Here is a 21,133-nt window from a genome sequence, read left to right on the forward strand (position 1 = left end):
CATCAGAATAAATGGATTGGAACTCCCTAGGACTTAGGAACTGAAACCGCTCCCTCATATTTAAATGTGTAACATGTTTAGAGAGGGAAAAGGAAGAATATCTGGCCTTCTGGCCTTTGTGGCTTTTTATCAGACATGTTGAAAAGAAGGGGTGGGGAAATATGAACCAAAGGGAAATTTAGGATTCTTGCACAAAATTCCTATTCGCAGGCACAGCCTGCCTATAAAACCAGCTTACAAAGCCCTCCTAGGATGCACTTGTGCTTCTGGGAGGATGTATACATCAGACAACTGGAAAGGAAAAAAAAAAAAGATATTTTCTTAATGAGGGGAATTCTCTGAACATGCTCAATAAAGGGTTTGGAAGCCAAAAAATGTCTGACTGCCCACTGCGAACAAAGTATTTTGAGAAGGAAAAAGGATTGGTCTATAGCTTGAAACTGAATTCTGAAAAAAAGAAAAAGGAGGAAAAAAACACAAGAGAAAAGCAGAATCAATGTCACTGCTACTCTAACCAGTTTAAACTTAGCCGGTACGAGACATGCCAGCCAGTGGCCTCTCTGGCTCAACAGCCGTCTAACATTGAATGTTCCCACTTGCCACAATCTTTTCAGCTCCCTCCTTCCTGCTGAGCATGGTAAGAAATACACCTGTACAAAAACTGTCAAATCTGACTTGAAAGCGACCTTGGGGTGGCACCTAACAACATAATATCAGGATGGATCAGGCAAGGAACAGTCTAAAGTCTACAGGCAGCCATTATAAATTAAATGAAAAAAATTAAATTTTAATGTGTTGATCAAATAGTTTATTCACTTGCAAACAGAAATAAATACCTAATTCAAAATCTACTACTAAAATGAAATGAATCAAAGGGGAAAAAGAGAGAGAGAATTAAATGAACCAAAATGAAGATGGTACAGTAATCGATTTCTAATTGTGTCAGTTTCAGAGGGAAGTTTGCAGCCACACCAATATTTTGCATGAGGTAGTATTCAGCACTGAATAAGGAATAAGGATGAATTTGTAGCTTCATTATAAGTTCTTTTTCAGAAATATTCTCCCCTACCTAACCCCATCCCCACTGCCTTACCCACGCCCTCCCTCAAAGCCCTCCCCCCTCCACAAAAGAAAATGTTCCTAGTAATGTATAAAGCCAGGAACTCAGGCAAAAATAACTAAAACATTTAAAAGAGCTGACTTATCTACCTAAACTTAAGAAAATAAATCCTCTTTTGCATTCTAGTGCTCTAACCTTTAAGCCTTTTTTTTCTGGGTACTCTTGAATTTCAAAAAATGAAACAAATGAGAACATAACCACAAAACTTGTTTCTCCAGAAACAGCTCTTTTAAGACCAAGGCAGAGCAAAGGTGACATATTTGTTCATTTTTAAACAATGAACTCTTAGGCTGCAAGAATACTATGTTGGCTAGTGAATTTAATAGACAATTAGTAATGGGGAAGTGGGAAGAATGTGTGTAACAAACTTGCTAATTAAAAAAAAGGTGTATTCCTAGCCTACAGCAAAGAGTTAGCTAAATCTAATGGATATTTATTTTAATAGTTTCTTGTTCACATTTTTAATTTAAAAAAAAGTACTAATCATAAAAAGACAAGTTCAAGTGTCCAAGTGTCTCCATTTAGAAGGCACGGTAATTGGATCAGTGATGCTGTTACATGTTACCTGTCTTTTCCTAAATGTACACTTTGTACTGCTTACTCTACCCCTATTTATAATCCTACATGGAGTTCTCAATTCCAGCCCATGACGTGCTTTGCAGTCCAAAATTCCAGTCGTGATTGGGAAACACTGAATCAGGAAGTGTATGCCTGAAAAGATGCTAATTTAGAACTCAAAATAGACTTAGTCTTTTTGAGTTTGAGATGATTGGAGATGGGGAATTTCTAAGACTGAAAACTGATCACTTCAGGAGCAACTTTCCTGTTCAGGGCCTGAAAATGAGAAAAATTGATCTCATAAAACTTTCAGCACAGTATTTCTGACAACTGCAAATTAGATAGCAGAATATCCAAAAATGACTTTCTGCAATGATCTATCACGGATCTGGGCAGAAGACTGAAAGGCAGGAAAACTATTCTGCAAGGTGGTGAGCAACGACTCCGTGAGTCTCCACCACGTGAGTCTCCTCCAAGCACTCAATCTTCATGTGTGGTCTTACTCATTCACTTGCCGTCTCAGTTGTTTGAGCTTTGTTTTTGTCTGTAGTTTTATTTAATTTTTTTAAGAAAAAAAACACCAACCTCTAAAAGCCTTTTGCCATCACCACACACGTAGCAATTTGCAATATCAAATACAACAATAGCACAGCTAGCAAAAGGGTTCTTAAAGCAGGGGTGTCCACAGCAAAGTAGTGGCATCGGAAAGTACTCGAGCTTCAGAAACAACCTTTTAGGGGCTCGATTTCACATCACTGCATCAATGAAGAGTACACAATAAATGACCATTAACTTGTCTATACTACAAAACAGTGGCGAGCTTATTAAAGGTGTCCAGAGCTTCTTTTTTTTTTTTTTTTTGCTTTTTTAAATGTAATCCTCCACAAACAATGGTACTTTTTATTATAATTTCGACATAGAAAAATATATAAATTCAAACACTTAATACATAATACTTTTTCACAACTGAATTTGTCTCTGTTTCCCCAATATCAAGGCCCCATAAACAACTAAAGCCAAAGCTAATTTGCTCCAACGGAACACCCCTGCTGTCTGTTGAAACGAGAGAGATTGTCACAGAATGATAGTCATTTATAAACAACACATTTAGGGAAAGCTCTGAAATATAGCCACTCAAAAACCAACCATTGATGAGCAATTAAAATGATCAGCTCCTGCCTCTTCGCTAGCCAGCGTGGTTTCTCTCTCTTCTTCCCCAAGCCTGGTTTAGAGAACGATATCCTTCAGACGCTTCATGCCGGGAGACTCTTTGTCGCGACCCTCCTTCAGAATGGGGTTGACCTCGTGCACGACTTTCTCGCCATCAGCTCCACGGGGCTCAGCTTCAGAGGGACGAGAAGGGGCATTGTTGACATACTGCTCCAGATCGCGGGCCGGGGGCGCCAGGGCAACGGTGTAAGACACAGAAGGCTTGGTAGGCAGAGGGCTCTTGAGGTGCAGAGGGGAGGTGACGGGGCTAATGGCCTCACAGCCATTGCCCGCCTCCCGAATAGCGCCATTGACCTTGGGGCTGCAGATGGTCACATCGACAGTCCTCCAGCCTTTCAGGGTGGGCCTCTCCTCAGCCGGGTGGTCGCTGACATCTTTTCCAAAGGTTGCAAAAGTCCGCTTGGTGGGGCCGCAGTCGTCATAAGCTTCAACATCAGCCGCAGTAGCTTCAATGGACAGCGCAATGATGTTCCTCACGTGCTCGGGAGACTTGGAGCGGGTGGGCATGGGGTTCCGAGGCATCCAGCACCTGTCAGAGTGGCCAAGAATCCGGCACTCTTCCCTGCAATGAAATCCTTCATTCTGATCTGTTTGGAGAAAATAAAATGTCAATTTCATCAGCTTTTCCCAGGAATCACTGTTACTCTCCAGTGTTGGTTTCTTAGGTGCCCACAGGCCCTTTTGGGAAATGATACCTCTAGATAGTCCTTTATTGCCTTTTGGGACAAGTGTGAAGAATTGGATTTTTTGAAAGCTGCAGGTCTCCCCCTGTATACTCTCCCCAGCTTTTTTATTATTATTTTTGTTGCTGCTTCCACTGCTTACAAAACTAAAAACCTAAAGGGAAACACGTTATGATGAAAAAAATATATTTAAAAAAAAACTTTATCCTAACCGTCAAGGTACTGAGAGTCAGCATTTTTATCAACAACTCCTACTAAAAATCAACCGGGTTTGAAACTGGTTCCAGCAGAAGAGGGAGTGGAGGCAGAGCAGAGAATCCAACAGTCAGTATATCTGAGAAGTCTTGATCATGTTCTTGAGTAATAGCACTGTCCCACTTTCCCACCCTACCTGTCAGTGATTATGGTGTTTAATATTTAGATTGGTCTCATGCTGTCTTTGAAAACCCAATCATGTCACTTCTTTTTGACCACCAGTCCCACCAGCCAATCTCCTCACTAAACCATTGACATGACTTTATTTCCCATTAGGAGGAATACACTGAAATCTGTTCCTTCTATCTGACCCAGAAGCTTCAACTGGCCCTATGCATGTATCACTCATAGGCTAAACATCGTTTAATTATACCCAACTAGCCATCCCTCCTTATCTTTCATATCTGAAGTTTCATTAGGGTCAAATTTATTAAAATAATTCTTTCATGGATTACTTTAATCCTATCAAAGAAGATCTCACCAGACAGAATTTAGAATTAATGGCAAGACATGTTTTTCTTTTCAGGTCAGGTTCATTTAGAGTTAAAAGTTTTAATTTGGCTCTCAGAAAGTCTTTCTACATTGGGCTTCTCTAAAGCACAGGCCCAGGGTTAACTTCTGCCTGTCTATTGAAAAACTGTTAATGTCTGGTTTATAGCCTTAGTTTTCCAGATCAACTTATATTTATGTTACATTCTTGCATGAGGATGACCTAATGAAAATTTTCATCCCATCGCACAATGCATCAAAATATCAGCGGCGTAACATTTATAGAAATCCTTGGGGCAGGATCGGAGGAGGTGGAGAAACAAGGAGAGATTGCAAAGACAAAAAATATATGACAAAAAAAGTTGGAAATATGTGCTGTGACTGCTTTTTTGCAGGAAGCAGAAGCCTGCAATTCAAGGTCTTGCCTGATATTAGTCTATATATAACACATCTTCCATATACACTTGTAAATGACACAGCAAAGAGGCACTGCTCTCCCTCATTTATCTAGAGTTATTTTGGTAAAGGGGCACTTGGGAGGGGGCTCAAGAAATAATGGTTGAATTGGCTGTATACTTCATAATTTGAAGAAAAGGTGTTAGAAGCAGCTAAATGTCAAGACCTAATCCAGGCTGAGACCAGATTTCAACACAGCTCTAGAAATGGCCCTTGACCTAGTCTAAATATAATATCTCCAGAAGGCTGTGGGATCCCTGTCCTCTTTGTCCACAGTTTAGCACACAAAGGCCTAGAGGCCTTAGCCTATGAGCCCTGGAACCACAGCCATATGACCAGCTGTGAGGAGGAAATCTCAGCTGACCTTCAAACTCATATCATAGGCCACTTGCTCACATTCCTCGAGCAGAACAGTGGTAAACTGCAGTACAGCAGAATCTTCCCAATGTGCTCAACAGAAAGCTCTCGTTTCTTTTAAGGTTCTAGTTTCAAGTGGCTGTCTTCAAACTTGAAGATGCAGTTCCTTTTCAACACAACCCAGTGCGAGAATGGCATCCACGTGGCACCCCAGATCTAAGTACCTGCTCCTTCCCTAGAGCAGGTGGCTTCAAGTGAACAGCATGAGAAGACCTGGAGCCCCAGCATACCCGGAGGGCAGAGACTCCAGAGGCAGACACCTCTAAGATCTTATGAACTCAGGAAGACCAGAGCGGGGAACTCAGTTATCTCAGAAGCTTCTCTGCAAAGACAGTACTTGTCTCAGCTTACCCAGTGCCTAAGTGAATAAATCACTACTTTGGGAAAAGGAAAAGTTAAACTCACTCAGCGCCCCCAGGAATGCAATCAGTCTAGTCCTACCCACCAATCTCACCAAGCCCACCTTAGCCCTATTGCAGCTAGAATAATATGTCATTCTCTTGGATTAAGTATGTGAATGTATTATGTGCACTGTGCTTACCTCATGCAAGTGAAGACTTGAATCTGAAGGACTCATTTACTCACAATGTCTCACTCCTGGCTTGGATCCGATATCTTTAGTTGCTTAAATCCTTACCAAGAGCAGTGACTTGCTGCTTCTCATTTTTAGTACCAAACCACACTTAGTGACATTTGTGTCAATTCTATTGAAACAAAATCTAACCCAGCTTTAGTGTTTCTACCCATATGAAATATGAAAGAAACCATGGAGAATATAGACTGGCATAAAGAATGTCTTACCAGCCCAAGGTAACCTACCTTCATAAATGTAATGCAAAGGAATTACCTTTCAAAAACCAAAACTTCAAGTCAGTAAGGAAATTAAGTGTGTTTAAGAAGTGACAAAGTTACAATACAAAGCCCCTTAACAATACCAATGATGACAAATCGGATGTAAAAAAGCAGAGACTACTTCCGGAATTCCTAAGACTGGTAGAGATTATGTGCCTGCCATCATGTAGCACTGTGGCTAGGGGTGGAGATGTGAGAATAGACAGGAACCATTTTATATCATCACAAATTAACTGTCAAGATGCTGGCTCCAGCTGAAACAGAGGTAAGCTAACAATTCACTAATTTCCAGCTAAGAGTCCTCTTATGAGCCTATTTGTGACTCTATACCTTGCTAGATCTTTCTCTGAAAGTGTTACCCTGAGCTTAGGCTAAGCAACATGTAAGACTTTAAAATCCACACACAGTTGTGCAAATTTAAACAAATTAACATGTACAGATGAATGAAAGCAGATGTAGACATGATTAGGGGTGAATGATGAACTTGCAAACTGGTCTTCCCTGCTTGTGAACTTGTCCTTAGCATTTACAAAAAATATTTTATACACACACACACACACATATTTTAAATGAATGAAGAGTGTGCATAGTTTGGAAGAGGGACACAAGTCTCAAATCTCGAGGCCATAGAATTCCTTAGTTCAAAATAGATCAGATTATTTTGGACAAAAAAATTAAAAATAGAAGAATAAAGTTTTTTCAATTTAAGTAGTAATAAATACATATTTTGGTTACAATTTGCCATTAGGGCTTTCATGAGAGACTCCCAAAACCTCTGGCAAAAAAAGAAAAAAAGAAAGAAAGAAGTAAATCTTAAAGCATCAGTCTTGTGAGAGCATGGGAGGCATAAGAGGCAGTGATGACTAAGTCATGATGGATAAGGAAGTAATTCAACAGAAAAAGAACACAATATGTTATTTTGTGTAGATAATAACAAACCTTTTACAGCAATTACTACCCTCCTCAGGACATGAAACTGCTGTCTCTTCAGATGTGGGCAAACAGTGTGGTTCCACACTAGAAAAAGCCTACCCAGGGTCCTAACCAAAGTGAAAAAGGAAAATGATGAAAACACCATCTCAGGCTTTGCTAAAACTTTCAAAGTCCTGGTGGAATAGAAGGGCTGAGAGGCTCTATTGGGTTTGTATAGATGTCCAGCCACAATGGATGTGTCCAATAACACTGGCAGTCCTTTCTCATGATTCAGAGTTTGGGCGTATTAACTCAAAGATCCCAATGATCAGAGACAAAACTCCAACACTAAAATAGTTCAACGTAAGAGTTACAAGAGCAATGTGTTACCTCCTCAGAGGTGATCTGCAATCAATGAGGCAGAAAGGGAGAGTTAAAGTGAGTTCCAGTTCCTAAGAGTTCAAGTAGTTAGCTACTTCTAAATAGCAACAGTAATATAACCTACAACCAAGTGATGTGTAAATCAGAAAAGCTTCCTGGATTGTACTCATAATATCCATTTGGCTTAATCTGCATCACTCCATAAACAAAATAATCTATGACCAAAGTGCAGCCATTTTTTGTGAGATATAATGGAAGGGATTGTGGCATTGATTATGAAAAGGGTAAGTGCTATTAAAATTAATCACGTGCACCTAATCAAGAAAACATAAATGTTGAGGTGTCCCCTCTTGACTTAACTCTTACTCATCTGAAGCAGACATAACAAATTGTCTACCAAACAACAGTATCAATTTTTAGTATTTAGAAACAGAAGCCCACTTCTGTTAGGATTGGTAGTGTGCCAGCTAAAAAATGGTATTTCCTAGTCTTCTTTGTAGATAAGGGTGGCCATGTGACTAAGAGTGGCCCAATGTTATGGAGGCAGGATGTCAAGAAAGTTCCTTAAAAGAGGGAAGCTGACTTAGCTGACAGACTCTTTAGTTTTTATTCCTTCCTGCTTTGTTCTGTCTGGAATGGAGACATAATAGCTGGAGCTACAGCATCCATCTTACTACCATGAGGCAACTCTGAGGATGGAAGCCATGTGCCTATGCATAGCAGAGTAAAAGGATATAAGGACTTTGGGGGAGGGTATAGCTCAGTGGTAGAGCACAAGCTTAGCATGCATGAGGTCCTGGGTTCAATCCCCAGTACCACCATTAAAAAAAAAAAGGATATAAGGACTTTGGGATATTGAAGATGTTGTTGACCTATCTTACTAGACCTGAACTTCTTTCAAATGAAAGGAAAAATAAACCCTCCTCTTGCTTAATTCACTGATTTATTTCCTTCAGTGGGAGAAAGGGATCTTTATTACCAGCAGCTGAACACTATTCATAACTGATATAATATCCCTGAAGTCTCGACTTAAATGTGACTTCCTCAGGGAATCCTTCCCTGATTCCTTAGATTAAGGTAGGTCCCATACTACCTCCTTTTATAGCACTCATCATACATGTAATTACTTGTTTAATATCTATATTTAATGCCAACTTGTAAATTCTAAATGAGCAAAGATTATATCTGTTTTGTTCCCTCCCACGTCCACAGAGCCTAGCAAAGGGCCCAGTACAAACCAGATACTCAACAACAGTTCAATTTAACTGAATGAAAAAGGTACAAAAAAAGAGTGTTAGCAACGGAACAAAGCATCTTGGTCAACACACCAGATACTGTGCCACTAATACAACTCCTAAAAGTGGAAACAACTGTTACATTGTGTTTAGTAGAAACACTATGGAAACCTACAAAGAAAAACTATGTAGCTTAGCCAGAGGCAATAAAGTGAATGAAAGCTTGAGAAAGTCAAGTGTCATCTCAGCCTCTGAATGGTTTGCTGCACACTATATGCAGATCTTAAAGAGGTCTATTATGCTTGGCTGTCCAGTTGAAAATATATTTGCCATGTGCCTTGAGTTTTTAATCCTAACAATATTTAATGGGTCTTGTACTATAATAGTTAACAGCACAACAAGTAGAGCATCTACTTTATGAAATTAACTTGTTCAAATAGCAAGCATTGTTTCTTGACATCAGATAGAATTGTTCATTCCTATAAAAAATAAAAGCCAAAAATGGGACCTATGGTGAGCCTTTTAGATCCACTGCAGATGCTGATTCTTTTTCACAAAACTAATTTAAATGCCCATTGAAAAACTAATGCTCCAGTCAAATATGCCTGGGAATCACAAAGGAAGAATTACCCTAGAAAGAATTCTTAAAAGCATCTTAAGGCCTGCAAAGAGTCAGGAGAAAGAACATCTATCCTTTATCTGTAACTTAACAAGGCAAATGGGTTCAGCAATGGGCTCAGTGGAAAAGGGAGGGAGGGGGAGGAAAGGAAGGAAGGGGAGCAGGAAACACTATCTAGGCTTCAGACATTCCATCGTGGCTTTGAACTGGTTGACATCTTAAGGGCTAGGCTTCTTCTGGGTATACAAATACCAGTTGAGCAGCTAGCAAAAATTCCAATAAGGGCTTAGGACTTTGCAAAATGACAACTTCCCAAAGCCCTCTCACGTTGTAATTCCAGGAGGAGTTTACACTCACTTCCTAAAGGACCCAAAGTTTCAACAAGAAAAGATGGCGCTCCATCTGTAAAATATTCAAGGGTGCACCAGTGAGAGCAGAGACATTTTTAGAGGCTCATGAACCAATGACATCAAGCTATCCTGCAGCCATTCCAGTGTGACAAGAAGTAACTCACAAAGTACATACACTACAAACCACTACTTGTCTCTTACTCACTCCTTTCTTCTCTTTCTTTCAGCTTTTGCTGCCATTTTGGCTCCTCCTTAACATTTCCTTTCTGTTCTTCTGTTCCCTAGCCTCCTGCCAGTTAGCAGCCCTTCCTACAGCACTATGGCCAGACGGACAACAGGCAGATGCCAGAACTGTGACTGACATTCAAAATATCCACGTGGTATTATTTGACAGATGACAAAGAAGAGTTATGCCAAAACCAGCCCTTGTAACATGGTGGGAAATGCCCACATTTTTTATTCATCTGGGTAGAGGCATTAAAGGCCCTGTTGAAATACAGGATCCACTACCAAACTGAGATCATCAGATTTTCTTTGGTCATATAGCAAAGCCCTGGGTGAAGGGAAGGATAGGAGAGTTTTGGAGTAAGAAAAGCTAGAAATGTCTGGAGGCAGATATCTCAGGAAAGGCAAGGTGGGGGATAGGGTATGGGAACAAAGATTCTGAGACTAGCAAAGGGATGTTGCCAAAAGGGAGAAGACAGGCAGAGAGAAAAGCCCATTCTGATCAGCAAAGACTAGCATTTTCAAGATGGCTATTTAAACAGCAGGAATTCTGTGACATTTAGTTTCAGCTTAGGATGGAGAGGATGGCTGAAAAGACTGAGGAACCCCAACCTTGTCCTAGACCATTAGACAGATCAGCATCAGTTAGCAAGTGCCACCCAGTATTTGGCCTCTGTGATGCCAACTGGCACATTGGCATCTCCCCTCATTCACAGTCTATGCACCTGAAATTCACTTACTCCCGGTGCAACATGAAAAGAGATTAAAAAGATGCCCCTCTCAGAATGCAAAGCAATTGCATTATCTTCAACGGAATCTTCAGTGCTGAGCTGGTCGAAGAGACAAAGTTAAAACATACTGAAGTATAAGTGCTTGAGAATTTAATATTTATGATAGATGAGAGTGTGGCATGTACAGTCATACAATCTAAGTTGCAATTTGGGCAATCACAATAGTTCCTGGAGTTTTCATTTTTGTACTGGGGCCGAATTCAATTCGATCCGTAAAGAAGAGATTTCAAGATGTGTATAAGTATAAATCATTTGTGCTGATGCATGGGGAGCAAGGAAATGAAGCAGAAGGCTGCCTGGAAAATTGAGACTGAGAAATAAGAGGTGCTGACAGTGACTGAGATAAGCAGAGATTGACTAGAGTGGAACCTTTGTATTTTGGCTTCTATGGTGGAGCAAATTATCTGACAAAGTGCTGGACTTCATCGAGGTGCTTAGAAACCATTTGAAAAAGCTCCACAAGTAAAATATGAGGTGTCGCAGAAGGCCACTGAGCTATTCCCCCAAAAGAGGAACACTGAGATACTGCAGCTTGGAGCAAAGTGGGACCATTTTTTGAGAGTTTCATTCTAACCTGTCCACAGAATGAAGTCCCTTAGCCTACATCCATCAGACACCTCTAACACCCAGTCACTTCTGTGAAGAGTTCGAACCCGTTGTTTGACTTTGTGGAGATGAAAAACAGATAGATCGTTTCACACGTTCTGCAGGTAGTTATGCTGCAAAGACAGAGCCTTTAGATGGTGCTTATAAGTAGCACTGAACCTAATGTTATCACCAACTTGGTTTCACTTTTTCCTCGAGAATAAGGAAATTGCTGATGTGTCATTAGCATGAGAGCAAGGCCACTTTTAGGCTAGTCGTAAGTTTCTGGGTATTGAACACAGTGTGTAGTGAGGATGGCACAAATAAGGCTGGTACAGAAAGCAAGAGGAACAAGGCATGATCAAAAAGAGAAAAAGCTCCCCTTTTTCAGTGAAAATTTACTGTTGGTGGGAAAAAAAAAAAAGGCAACCAGCAGTTGGTGTTCTTCTTAACAGGAACTGACACTTCCTTCAATCAAGTCCCAGGACATTCAGTTTTGTAGAACAGGCAATGCTATACATGAGTCAATGAAAAATGTTGCAACGGTAACTTCTAAATTCTTTACAGATTCTTGACTGCCAAAATGTTCCTGTTACTCCAATCACTTCCTTCCCATTTGAAAAATAAAGCGCTTGGTAAACCAATCACTGTTCCTTGCAGTGATTCAAAAAAAAAGATACCATGTGTCATGTCATCAGCTGGCTAAGCAGGAATCACTAGAAATAGTCACTGGAAGCAAACAGGAGTGTCAAAGGGATTAATATCTGTTAACTACCTAGGTTGGACTATTCATTACTAACAAAAGCCTCATAGAAAAGTCTAGCATTATCTTGATATTTCAGTGTAACTTCAGCAACCATCTGGAATACTGTAATTGTGATGACACTGCTTCTGGGTACAGCAAACAGCACAATCATTAAAAAAAATTCATTTCAAATATCTTCCTGGAAGCTAATAAATTTTACAGCCGTTTCAATCCTTCCTCATTGCAACAAAGAAAAGCTTAGTTCCAGACAAATTAAAAGTAAATTGATTGCCTTAGGGGAATCTATTCAAATATCACTTTTCCATGTTAGAAATCTTTTTTCCTAAAACATTAAAGACAGAGAGAGAGAGAGAGAGAATGAATCTTGGATGGGGGTGTGAGATGGATGATGGAGGTAGCGAGTGGGAAAGGGACAGAAGCCACTGTATGAAAAAGACAAAATAGCAGCAAGGCCAAAACCATTAAATCCTTGTTTGCAAAACCAGGTAGAAATCAACTTAAAATAAAATGCAAATATGCCACTGGGGTACAGGCCTAACATTTGTGCTGGAATGTATGAATAATAACTATGAATAATGAATACCAAAATTGAAGGGAGCAAACGCCACCTTCTATGTTTACTTGTCATCATCCATCTTTCATGGACAATGCTCAATTTTATTCTTTTGCTCTTTTCCTTAGAGTTACTTAGAATTATTCTTTTTCCAGTTGTCCACTTAATCATACTAGTGAGAGAAAGCCAGCTGTATTTTCTTGGGTGTTGCCTCAAAAGCAATTAGACAAATCGAGAAGCGAGGCCAATTAATTTGTTCTTTGAGGAAGCCTGATAATTTGAATGCACCATACGCTTAAAGTCCTTTACAGCTTTAGCACATGGTGGTCCCAGGATGAGCCCCTGACCTTCAGCTTGTCCAAGTCTACTTTGAAAGAAAGAAAGAATGGCCACTCCATCTGAAGCATCAAGGAAGTCTTGGAATCTCTTTTGGCCACAGCTGTGAGGACTTTTTCTGAGCTGGCTTGAATTCTGAATACAGGAGAAGCAGAAGGCTTTTCGGTTAAGACGACCTGAGTTAAGATATTCTGACACAGCTCTGGAAAAATCTATGTAAGAGCTGATGCATAGTAAATCTGAATTATGGCCACAAAAAAACTATCACAGATACACACATGTGTACACACACACACACACACACACACACACTCACCACTACCAGTCCTCATCATCCTGAATACTTATCTCCATTCACAAGTTGAAACAATGGAGCATTAGACATCAATCACATCTCAGTAAAGCTGGGAAAAAATCCATGGAACAAATCAAAAGATTACTAAAAACCAGTCCGGTAAATTTAAATGCTCCGTCCATTTAGTACAGATCATGTATCTTTACACCCTTGGAATAATCTGTTTTTCCAAAACATTGCATCTCCTGAACTCCAATTTTATTGCATTTGCCCCTTGTTGGTTAAAATGCCAGTCTTTCATGACTGGGTCTGTAAAACATGAGGCTAATGAAGGAATGCCACGCTGTGGCTGGAGAAGCCCTGAGGAATCTAGTTCTATGTGCAGAAAACAAGACAGCACTGGGAGTAGAGAATTTGACGCTTCATTCAGCATGCATGATTTCTATTCTCGAAGATTTCAGTTTGGCAGTTCCAGGGAGGGAGGGTGCAGGCTTGTTTAATCTAAGATGTTGGACTCTAGCATAAAAAATATTCTAAGAGTAAACTGAAATTATTAATTAAAGAAAAAGCCTTCTTTGGCCCTAGAGCTTCCTTATCCCCTTAATTCCACTTTGCAATCTTTTTTTATTTGCTTCTATCAGTTAGTGAATGGCAAATAATTTAGCTTGTTATTAAAATTGCAGGTAAAATAATCAGCTTCGGCAAAATGCAAACGGCAACGAACTGAAGAGCTAAGGATCATCATCTCCTTACATATTAAGATGTGGTACCATTCCTTTAACTCTCTTAATGGTCTTGGATTGGTGGTAGGGGGTAGAAAAGGGTTGGAAAGGAGAAAAGAAGGGGGCAGATGCAGAATTATATTTTAAGACCTCCTGCTGACATTCAAAGAGCTCTCTGCTCTTACTAATCACACACACATACACACACAACACAGAATTGTGATGCTGACATAACTTCCTGGATAAGATACTTAGAGGACAGTAACAAAGACATTGACGCATAGTTTTACTCTCCTGGGGAATCTTTGTCCCCCTTCTTCCAGAGTTTATGCAAGCTGAAAAGTTTATATGTTTAACACCCTGTTATCCATTCCAATATGGGAGGTCAGCGGTATTTCAACAAAGAAACCACTCATGAGGAATGATTTTTACGGAGACAAGAGTGGGAAAACGAACTGTTTGAAATGAGTCTAATTCCTTGTGTGACGGCTAATAAAAAGAAACATCTGAACACAGTGCTTGAGAAGCATTTTTGCACTGTTCAACAGACTGAAAATAATAGCCTTTTTTCTGGTCTGCATTACCATTAATAACAGCCTTCCCTTCTGGTCATCTGTGTTTACACAGGGAATAAAGATTGATACAAGAGCTCCCCTTTTTCCTGCACCACCCAACGAGACACAGACTGTCCTGATGATTTTTTTTAAACAAAAACCAACTTTTATTTTCAAAAGCAAAACTAGCCAGAGTACCTAAATGTTTCAAAAATTACTTAAAGAACTGTGAGGAAGCCAGAGAATTGCCAAGAGAGTGCTCAGAAAGATGTTCGGAGAATAAAACGGGATGTTGACATCCCGCCTTTGTTTAAAGAAGCTCTTGAACTCCCCTGGGAGGAAATCCTTCATCTGTTCTATTTACTTTCTCCTGACCACACCCCAAAGACTGTCCAGGGCAGGGGAAGAGTAGATTGATTATGCACCAGATTGAATAATCCACAAACTGCAGGCTGTCAGCTCCCCTAATGCATCTGAGATGGAATTGCCTTCAGAAAATTTCAACATATTCACAGGTATTGCATAAAGGAAGGTTCCCCTGGAGTTCAATGGACCTTTTATGCCCACCTATAAATAATAAGTGCTCTCATGAATTAATTTTCATTCTTCTTTTCGCATCTCATTTCCCTCATCTCCATTCCATAGTATTCAACCCATCTCTGCCCTGCCCGAAATATTCTCTTGTCTTACCATTCTGTTCAGACTTCGTTTCTCCTCCTTTGGCTTAGTAGCCTTTCCTCATCACATCAAATGTTTCTGCCTAGAAACTCACACCACCAGGGAAGCTACAGGGAGGCAATCAAGAACAATAGCAGTGGCCAAGACTCTGACAGAAAATCCACCAATATGAAAAAGGCCTACCCTCTGAGACGCTTCCCCCTTCCCACCAAGGAATCTTCTGAGGAAGCCTGATGGTTCTGTGGGGGCCCCTCTGAATATTAGAAACAGTTGCAACTGGAACTTCCTTAGCCGGGTATGTTACCAGCACCCCTCACAAGAAAAACTTGAGGAGAGGACTATTATCTGTACAGATACATAGTCTGCACACTCTATAAAACAGCCCACATTTCCATATTAGGAAAGTGAATGGTTAACATCTATCGTAAAGTAGAATTTTAAAACTCACAATCCCCACAAATTTGGAAAAAGTTGCCATGAATTTTATGTCTGCCAAAAAGAAAATCAAAAAGGTATTCAGTAAACTACTCCACTATTTGTTCATTGGAAACTCACAGACTAACACTGGTCCTCTCCTGTCCTTCATGTTAATATCATTGGGCCATCAGCCAAAGCCTAGAGACGTAGTAAGCTTCATCTTGGTGAATTGGAATCTCTAGTGTTAGATACAGTCAGCCTGACTAATGGGAACTACAGCTTGCCAAAATCTACAGCCTCCCTGTCTGTTCCACCCATCAAATATGCTTAGAAGTCCCATGGCACAAGCCCAGCAGTCTACAGATCCCGATCAACTATCAATAGCTTAAGCGTAAGTGATTGTAAGTGAAGTACAAGCCAAATGTGTTTCCTTTTTAGTTGCAGGAATTCCAGTGCTATTATGGCACCCATAATGCTCATACCCAATGATTCAGACAAGCATCCAGGAGCTTAGTGTTATGGGATGCTCTGCACATGCTACAATTACAGCATTCAGCATAGCACTAATAAACATCCTAGTCTCGAGTTCCAAGGGCACCACATGCACAGTATTGACAGGCGTGCCCCCCTCCCCAGTTAAATATGATGGAAGATGTAGGGGTTCCCATATGCCCTACTGCTAGTCTGGAGACCTGTGTCTGTCTCTTCGGACTCCCACAGCTAGTGAACAAAGGAATGCATGTGTAAACATTTTAGCCTAGGACTCTCTAGTGAGTCTTATTTCTCCGACATCCCAATATGGCATCAAATGGTAATTTATTGAATTTCCCTCTCCTTTCTATTCCTCAACACTCCCCATATGATTCTAACTCAGTGCTCTATTGAACTAGCTTTTCTACTCAAACCAGAGGCTTCTCATCCTATAAAAGAACATTCCATCTCAGCAACACGACTTTGAAGTGAGCATCTCAGGAAAATAGTTTTTCAATAGCTAGTTGTATCAGGAGTGAATCTAACTGACTGTGTTATCCCTAAATGCAACAGCATCCCAAGGCATTTAAAAGGCAATGCTTTCTTTTCTTCCTTGATCAGGACCATATCCTGACATTCACATCCAGTGGAAAGCCAAGTGCCTTTGTGTTAACTATCACTGACCCTCCCCCAAGAATACACTGGAGAATCCAAGACATGGAAACCTGCTATCTCATCAAAATCTCAGGAATATGCAAGCCCATGAGCCTCTTTAGAGGGACAGAACAATTACTAGATCCAGACTCTACTGAACTAAGCAGAGCCAACTTTGTACATAATCGTGGGTGGATGGTGGGGATGGAAAAATTGGATAATCCATAATATTTGTATTTGTTATGGAGAAACCACAGTTCCTTCCACAATAATAGTGTTCATATATTAACAGTCTTTAGCATTATTGAGCTAGTCATTATTTCCACAAATCTCAAGAACAAAACGGAGTCCAGGTATCAGAACAAATCAGCCCTTTTCAAAGGCAATATGTCTGTGCCCTTGCTTCCAGTGAACATGGAGAGAATCAAACTGAATATAAATGCAGCTACAGTTTCACTAGACATTTTCTTTTTACTGCCATATTTAATCTTTAGGGCTTCCTTATTTTGTCCAGCGTCTTCCATTTCTTTGTTTCCTAGAGCCATACTGAGGCATAGTTGAGGATGTGGCTTTCAATTTTCCTAACCTTTGTCTAGTTTTCATCCCCTACTGATAAGAAGCTATGACAGTATAATTAACACCAGCTGCCCCATCTTCGCTTCTGACTCTAGCAGCTGAGCAAGGCAACCTCGCAGGGTGTGGACTAGAGTGGGTGGAAGAATGTCTGGCTCCAGCCCAGCTACGGTGGGCCTCTCCCAAATTGCAATCCTCCTCCATTAGACAATACCTCAGTTCTCCGATCATGTTTACACAGCTGGAACTATGCAGACCCCGAAAATCGGGCAAAGCGCAAACCGCCTAAGACTGCTCCCTGCTTCATTCGGGATTTAATCCTGTTTACCTAAAGAAGAATCAATGAATATATTAAATTCCCAGCGTTGGGATAACGGCTACCGGGAAAGGGAGAGAAAGCTCCCCTTCCTGAGCACAATGTGTATTAATTATCATGATCGCAGCAGCCCACAGGTGTGACGCTTTCTGTCCACTTGTGAGTAATCAGCAGACAATAAAAGCGCGCAGCCCAGAAGGAAAAGCAGCATAACAGGAAGCAGCTCCCCCCGACCCCCAGGAGGTGGTGTGGCGCAGGGCAGAAGACTGCGGGCCCCGGAGCAAGGTGACCTGGTTCAAGTCCCAGCTCTACCACTTCACAGCCCTATCCAGAAGTTACTTAAAATCATTCTCTGTACCTTGCTTTGTTGGGTTTTTTTTTTTTCATACAATACTTTGTATGACTACATTGAAAAACTACTTCTAGTGAAGAGACTGGCACGATCTTAGTGAGGGAGGATTTCTAGCCACTCTGGCCCTTGAGAGGATGGGTGAGTCTGCTCTTCCCTTCACAGAGCCCCTGCCCTGAGTTTGTCATGTTCCTGCTGGCCAACAACAAGGAGACTCCTCCCCACAGCTCCATCCGCTCCAAAAATAGAGAAAAGATAGACTGTAAGTTTAGTCCTAGGCATCTGACAACCATCCCTGCTGAGGGCCTAAAGCCATAGAGACTGGTGAAGAAGATTTTTAACGTTGCTGACTTTTTGGGTGCATAAAAGCAAAGGCAAACCTTTCTGATACAGCACTATGTTCAAAAGCAAGCTTCTCTCCAGAAAGAATGAGGCATGCATAAGTCAGATCTACTGGGGCAACTCAAGACTTAATCTGTTTTAAGGGGGAGGGTATAACTCAGTGACAGAGTGTGTGCTTAAGCATGCACGAGGTCCTGGGTTCAATCCCCAGTACCTCCATTAAATAAATAAATCTAATTACCTACCCCCCAAATTAAAAAAAAAAGACTTAATCTGTTTCTTGCCAAAGGAAAGCTTACTACCCCTGCTGCACATCTGAAGCCAGCTTCTCTTAGTAAAGTGTGCATTTGAAAAAGGCACCATCCCCCTCTCCCAGAGGCAGGGTGTAAGACTGTGGGCTCTGGAGCAAGACTACCCGGTTCAAGTCCACTTAACAGCCCTATCTGGAAATTACTTAAAATAATTCTCTGTGCCTTGGCTTTCTTTTCTTCCATCTGTAAGCTAGGAATAATAGCACTGACCTCTTGGGGTTGTTGGGATGATTAAAAGTATAAATGCATATAAACCAAGCAAAAGAGTGCCTGGCACTAAAGAAGAACTCAATACATGGTTAGACCAGGAAGCTCTAGCTCCTTGGGATAGATGGAGACCAAGCTGGCCTTATCCTTAGGCCATGTAGCCAGCTACTGGTGGGATATGAACAGAGGGATGCTGGGAAAGACCCCATGTTAAAGACATCACCCTCATCAGGCTGCCTTGGTGACCCAAATGCCACTATTAATTATTCCTTTGGATTACCATCACAGTAGGATATCAAATGCTATTTGGAAAGAGAGACCAATGAGTTTAACAGATCCCTTGGAATAATTGGGACCTTGGGGAAATGGAACAGGAAACAGATAAGTTTATAGGTGGGAAGTAGGAAACAAGCAAAGAGAGCCTGAGAATGCGGGGCCCCCGAGTAGAAGGGCTAATGGTGCCGGAAACCAAGAAAACCCAAGGGGAGTATTAGATGCCAATGCTCCCAAATGGAGGGGAAGGAGCAGGCAGACAGATACAGTTTCGCCACGGGCTCACCCTTGCATACTCCTGAGAATGTGAGGAATGCTCTTTCCTTCTGTGCTTTCTTTCCTCCTAGGCACAGAGCTAATTCTGACTCTCTGCTGCAGTAAATCTCATCACTTAAGAAGAAAGAAAACACACACACACACACACACACACACACACACACGCAGAATGCATTCAAATTTAAAAAATAGACCTCAGAAAGGAAATATTGACAAGATGCCTAATATGCTAAGTATGAGGAATTAAGTTAAATGAGGCACTTGGGGCAGGGAAGCAAAAACAGGCTGCACCACACACATTTGGAACGACAGTACTAAACTGACAATACAGAAGGCTTTCGGTTGATTAACAGGGAGCATAATGTGAGAGGGAAGATGGAGTGGAGCGGAGAAGCTGACTTGGTATCTTAGATGTAAGAGCAAGCAATGGTAAGCACAAACCCCAAAAATTCACAATGGAAGTGAGTCATCATAAAATTAAAGACCAGAGGGGCAGATAACATCAAAGCACCTAGGGAAAAACAGCAATCGCCTTCTGAAACACGGGTACGTAAAAGTAAAACAAAAAAAGAGCAACGGGTTTCTTAGGAATTGAAGTGGAGAATCTGTGAAGTGGACAAATAAGGGCCATTTAATTCAGAGACAAAGTGCATTTAGGATCTTTCTTATCCTCTGTTTTTCCATCAAAACCATATCAGAGACATTGGCCGAGGTTCTTTCCATAGATGAATTAGCGTCTCAAAAGGCTGAACAATGGAATCACAACGAGGCAAATGGAGCTCCGAAAGATTGTTAATTCCCCCATTTCACATGAATTAAGCCCCCCAAAAGATTGAAAGTCACCAAAGGCAATGGGCACAACTCTGGCCATTGGATTTGGGAGTTCCATCACTAGGACATGGGCTAGCAGTCCTGAACTAATAACCAACTAAGAAACCGAAAGAAAGAGCTCATCATTCCATTTGGGGAAAGGCAGAGGCAGCTGCCAAAGCATCAGAGAGGGAACAGCTGTGTTCTTCACTTAGGGGAAAGACCTAATTAAGTTGAAAATTGTAAACTATTCAGAAATCGATGATTCAGTAAGGGAGAAGGAAGACAAGAACATGAATTGGGTGTAAAAGGAAAGGAGGACCATTTTCACAAAAATATACACACTTGAAAACAGAGTTAAGCTAAACATATGCAAACAAAAGTCAAAGAGGAGGAAGAAACTCAGAATGTTTAATACAAGCTGTCTTCACCAGTTTCACCCTAATTTCACTTGCCATGATGGAAGGATTTTTACAACCCAAAGCCCCAGGACTGAGTCCTATTTCCCATCCTGCCTTGGTCTTTAGGAATAAAGAGGAAAACCCAGCCAAAATTCCTTCTGCTTCCTCAATAATCTCTTCATACTAAATGAAAAATGAAGAGTCATAAAGTATCAGCAAGAATTAGCCCCTATAAATCATTCCAGTCCAAACTCTTCATTTACAGATGAGGAAACTGGGGCCCAAAATGAGGAAGTAAGTTGCTTAAGATCACAAATGGAGTTAGTAACAGATCCAGGACTTGAATCCAGATACCTGAACCAGGGCTTTCCCCCCTATATAACAAAAAACCCAATAAAAAAAATTAGGAAACACTTCAGTAAACACTGGGAAGTGAAGAGTGATCACAGGGTGTTTTAACAATGTGGAAAATTTTTTTCGGGCCATTTTTGAGAAATGCCTATCACCAAAATGCCCATATAGTACCACAAAGAGCAAGCCCATCTAGAATGAGTGGGCTTCAGCAAACCTGCAGTCCAGTAAGTGAAAAAGAATGGAGCCATCTTTTAAAACTTATGCCATTTATCTTAATGAAAGCATTCGACCCCAAATAGCCCAGATCAGAGGAAAAG

The 21,133-nt window shown here is 40.9% G+C and overlaps 1 protein-coding gene across 6 annotated transcripts in view; it reads right to left on the reverse strand.

Moving 5' to 3' along the window:
- Positions 1-1,142: 1,142 nt before the first annotated feature.
- Positions 1,143-21,133, reverse strand: part of PCDH19 (protocadherin 19) — a 95,850-nt gene continuing 75,859 nt past the window's right edge. For all 6 annotated transcript variants that reach the window (XM_072956192.1, XM_015244423.3, XM_006210249.4 and 3 more), the window contains one exon: positions 1,143-3,495. In XM_072956192.1, the coding sequence (XP_072812293.1) occupies positions 2,906-3,495 (590 nt within the window). In that variant the 3' untranslated portion in view covers positions 1,143-2,905. The remainder of the gene's footprint in view (positions 3,496-21,133) is intronic.

This window comes from Vicugna pacos, chromosome X (assembly GCF_048564905.1).
Source record: "Vicugna pacos chromosome X, VicPac4, whole genome shotgun sequence".
NCBI lineage: Eukaryota > Metazoa > Chordata > Mammalia > Artiodactyla > Camelidae > Vicugna > Vicugna pacos.